This window comes from Bidens hawaiensis, unplaced genomic scaffold (assembly GCF_021521415.1).
Source record: "Bidens hawaiensis isolate Kalapana, Puna unplaced genomic scaffold, B.hawaiensis_p1.1 tig00020037_1, whole genome shotgun sequence".
Lineage (NCBI taxonomy): Eukaryota > Viridiplantae > Streptophyta > Magnoliopsida > Asterales > Asteraceae > Bidens > Bidens hawaiensis.
In genome coordinates, this window is record NW_027493049.1 from 107,144 (window position 1) to 112,345 (window position 5,202).

Below are 5,202 nucleotides of genomic sequence, written 5' to 3' on the forward strand. Positions count from 1 at the left end.
CAACAACTTTACAGGCTCTGCACTTTCTATTTAAATGATAAAGATGACACACATGGTGCCTCACCTGAAGTAAGGATAATAAAAATATTATATTTGGTCATTGTTATTTGTTTACCTCTCAAACAATTAAATTATTATTGACTTTCTACAGGTTATTTCCAAGTTAAAAGTTCTAATGTCAGAGGACTCCAATGATCCTGATAGTGACTCCTATTTGGTAGATGACACTTCTAGGTATATATTAACTATATACACTGAGGATCATTACATAATACTTAATTATCGCGAGAACAGAAAGAAAATACCCAAATCGTTTAAATTCAATTCTTTTTTATACATATTAAATACAAATGTGTACGTTATGACCACCACACTAATGTGTTCGTAAGTTTTTCATAATTTTAACCATGTAGGTAATATAATCCAAACATGACTTAGTGACTTACACATGTGTAGGTTCTATATATAAACGAAATTTGTTTCTAATTTTGTTTTGTATTCCAAGAGAGATGAATACACATTCCATTTCAACCATTTTTTTTAAATATTATGGATTTGATTCATATTAAAAAAAAGTAACACATTTAGTCCCTTGCCTTGGATGGGGTTATCTTTTTCTGTTAAGTTGGTATAAATTGACCAAAATACCCTTACTCTTACAAGTATTATTCAAGAGAGAGAGAGAGAGTAGAAAGAAATCTGTTTAAATTAGGTGGTGGGTCCCATTTATAATCTACTTTTTAAATTTTTTTGTTGCCATTGTAAAGGGTATTATAGTCATTTTATTAGTTGAACAGGAAAAGATAACTACATCCAACGCATGGGATTAAATGGTGTTCCTTTTTTGAAAATCACTTGACTGAAGGCGTAATTTCTGAAAATTATGCATCAAATTCATAATATAAGGGACCAACCGTGCAATTCGTTCTTTATTATTTTTTTTAAAATACTCAATATATTGAACAAAAGGATCCAATTACAATAGAGAGGTGGCTGCTCCGCCACCCCCTTTTGAATAGCAAACCCGATCTTGCGAAAATCTGTGTTCTACCTAGAACCCTCCCCTTTATATACAATGCAATGAAATATAATTTACATTTTTAAAACGTGTGTGAATTGTTTTTATTTTTGCAGCCTGGCATTCCCGGTTGACGAACTTGGTAAATCCATTAACGTGAAAGATTTTACAAACATAAAACCTCCCGCTGAACTCCTTGAAAAACCCGAGTTTCAATTTTTAGTGGAGTAAGGCTTGTGGGTCTGTTTGCATTGCTTCCATTTTCGGTTACTCTTGTGATCAGGTCAAGTCAAAAAGTCAAGATATACTCCCAACCTGACCCAAATTAAGGAACCTCGGTGCATCATCGGTCATGCATAATACCCCCTCGAACCCACCAAACGTCTTGCTTTTGTACATAGCATATCTTTTCGACCTTGATCAAGACATGGCCTTTTGGCCTTTTAACAAGATCATCCCGTGTATTGGATGAAACATGATGCACTGGCTAATGGCTTTATGATTCAAACTAAGGCGGCAAAAGTTGCAGTGGATTTTAACCAATCAAGCGTTTTGAAGTGGTCAAACCCATTAGCCATTGGCAAAGCATCAAATGGATCTGTTAACCTGCAGGCTACCATTGGGACACACTGAGGTCAATCTCTCCTATGCGAGAAAGGTCTGGGAAGATAAACTTCCCTTACAGAGCAAAATGGGGGCATATCATGTTGTACAATGTGCATAAAAAGTTATACAACTCAAAGGAACTTTCTTGAGATGATGATCCTCACGAAACGGAACCATTTGATTTTAAGCATAGTCATGTGTAGAGCAGCCTGCAGTTATTGTTGTTCATATATATATTTTTAGTTTTTTACCCTCTTGTTAGTATATATATATATATAGTTGCTATTCTCCACTCCATATATAACCCTATTCATGCACTGAAGAAGGAAATCATCAGTTTATAGCTTACATAAAGTTTAAAGATAGTATGTTTTTACAAAAATATCACAAAACATATATTGATCTGAATTGTTATATAAAAATTTGCATAAATTATTAGTTTGACAATGATCAAGTTGAACAGCAGATGAGGTTATGTTTTGACATCGAATGACCAACTTAAATACTGTTATAAAATAGGTGATATTATGTCTTAATGATATGTTATGAAGAGTTATAATGGGTCATATTGGTCTTACGAATTGTAATTGCTCTTAATGAAGTGTGACGGGGCCTTAACAATATATAACATGTCATGCTGTTCTTAAAGGGTTAGAACCGGCTGTTAGCGTGTTATAGTGAGTCATGTTAGTTCTTACAGAATATAATGGATCATACGTGTTCTAATGGTCCATATCCAGTATTGCGAGTCTTAATATCCGTTAATGGAGAATGGCGGTCTTTATTAGGTTCAATGTGTTAGATTTGATGAACATTACCCGTGACAAAGTTATAATGAGTCATAGTGACTCATGCATATTGTGTTAAAAGAGTCATCGTTGATGTTTGGTTAATTTTAACGTGTAAGATTTCGCATTGGATTTAACCAATCAATAACAGTGACTTTGTTTAACCATAATTAATTAATGTTGTTTCACAATGTCTAAAGTGGTCTTGCTTTGATTAAGGTTAACTTTATATATATTGGGTGTTATGAGTTTAATTTTGTCAAATATTTTTCAACTACACCTGTTTGGTAAGTAAATAACCTCCCATGCATGCATTTCCACAAATAAATGGTAGACCAATATCATAGCATTAATTTCATAATCTTTTCATAAAATTACACTGAACACAAAACCCCTATTTAATCTTCAAAATGCATCATTTCCTAACACTAAACCTAAACCAAACCGCCATGAAACCCGTGATCATCTTCTTCACCACACTCGTTTGTACGCTTGCAGCAACAACTGCAAAGCGTTGTATCTGGTCAGATGGTTGGACCATCAATGTGATCAATGAGATCGATAGCGTTCACAGAGTTCAAGTCCACTGCAAATCCAGAGACGACGATATCCGCATGAAAGACCTCGCATTTCATGAATCTGTTGATTGGTCATTCTGTGACAACATTTTTGAACCAAGTACTCTTTACTTTTGCCATGCATATAAGGCTTATGATCAAGAACAAGTTTTTGACGTGTTCAATCGCAATACGGTCAATCCGATCAGCAAACTTTGTGGTGAGCCGGACAGCAATAGAGATTACTGGAGATGCAGTTGGTTGCTTAAGTCTGATGGGATATACATCGTCGATCGGACTGAAGGCCATGGCCGGTATAAGGCATAACTGGAACAATACACCGGCGGCTTTGATATATGATGATGAAGGTCTCTAGTTAATTACGTAGATGTTAACAAATTATCTTGTTCATGTATTGAGTATTAAGTTTATTGAATTATAAGTATCTTGCTTTTGGTTTAATAAGAATAAACTTTAAAGTTTGTTTGTCTATTTGATTAGTTAAAGTGAATAAAATGTCTATTTGACCAACTTCTTTTGTCAATGTTCATTGTGTACGTATTTCGTCGACCTGCACACTTTTTATTCATTACTCGAAAGGGATTTTAACCAATTAGATTTCGTCACTTGTCCAAGAAATCTCGTAAGAGGCCAATAAATTCTCGCCGAAGGCCTAAAGAATCATGTTGGCTCCAACGAATAAACCAAGATTATCAAGATGATGAGGAATGGACTAAACTTTGAAGATAAAGAAGATAATGAATGAAGACTTGGACTAAACTTATAATGCTTTTTAATTATTTTTTTTTTAAATTTTAAACTATATTCAGCAACTTTGTATTCGTATAGTTTCACCTAACACGTGCCTATTTTTGTTTTTTGAATTCAATATGTGGTACTCTAATACGCTCTTATACAAGCTTAAAATACACATTTTCATTTTTTAGTTTTTATTTACAATGTCTACACATAATTAAAAAAACAAAAATAACCGAACCGAACCCATAATTAACCAGAAAACCGAATGGTTTGTATATTCAAATAACCGATTACTTCGGTTTCGGTTTGGGTTTTGTCTAATAACCGAACCGTGCTCAGCCCTATAATATAGATTCCATCTATGCATTCTTATGGGGTTCTTTATTAGAAATTTAACATACCAATCTCTACGAGATTTTTAAAAACATTGGGGTCAAGAGACCCCGGCCCGGCGGCCCACGTAGTGTGGGTCCGCTCATGGTTGTTATCCCAACAACAACTCATGGCAAAATCTGCTCTAAATTTTCGGCATAAAAATTCATTTTGTACATAAAATAAGTGATCATATATACATCCATGCATGCATTTCCAGAAATAAACGATAGGCTAGCAAGCAATATTGTAATATGATTAGTGGTGCACCTTTCAAATCCTTAATTGCCATTCATTCAATTAATCTTTATAAACTCATTAACAAAACCCCCTTATTTAATCTGCATGCATATACAATTCATCATTAACTTCGAACCGAATTAATGGAGAAACACAAACCCTTGATCATCTTCTTCACCACATTTGTTTGCATGATTTCAGCCGCATCCGCAAAGTATTGTTGGGACGCTGGTTGGGCCATCAGTGTGGTCAACAATTGCCATGAAAGAGTTCAGGTTCATTGCAAATCCAAAGACGACGATATTGGCTTGAAAGACCTCGGATTACATGAATCTGTTGATTGGAAGTTCTGTGAGAACATTATTGAACCGAGTACTCTTTTCTTCTGCCATGCATATAAAGGTAATAAAGAACAAGTTTTTGATGTGTTCAATTATGATAAGATCAGACCGCATTGTTGCGAGCGTGACAAAAATTTAGAATACGGGAGGGTCAATTGGCTGCTTAATGAAGACGGGATTCATTTTATTGACCGGTGTGGTGCTGTAGATAAGGATGTTAAGATGCATGACTGGAACAATAGAGCACTACAAGAAGAAATCTGTTATGACCCTGCCTTCCTATCCCGACGACATATGTCGTCGTCATCAGAATAGGATTTGACCAGATTTCATTTATGACCAACTTTAACCCGGTGACATGTTGTCAGGATAGGTTTAGCAGGAATTTTGTGAAAACTTATCCTGGTAACATGTCGTCATGAAAAAGTAATTACTTTTTATTTTTGAATTTCTTTTAATGTTAGTAGAGGGAAAATATTGATTTCTTTTATTATGTAACTATTGATTTGTTAGGTGATGGG

General features: G+C 34.6%; 1 protein-coding gene across 1 annotated transcript; it reads left to right on the top strand.

Annotated features, from left to right (window-relative positions):
• Positions 1 to 4,483: 4,483 nt before the first annotated feature.
• Positions 4,484 to 4,996, top strand: LOC143559775 (S-protein homolog 21-like). The gene has a single exon (XM_077048248.1). The coding sequence runs from the start codon at positions 4,484 to 4,486 to the stop codon at positions 4,994 to 4,996; it is 513 nt and encodes a 170-aa protein (XP_076904363.1).
• The last annotated feature ends 206 nt before the right edge of the window (positions 4,997 to 5,202 follow it).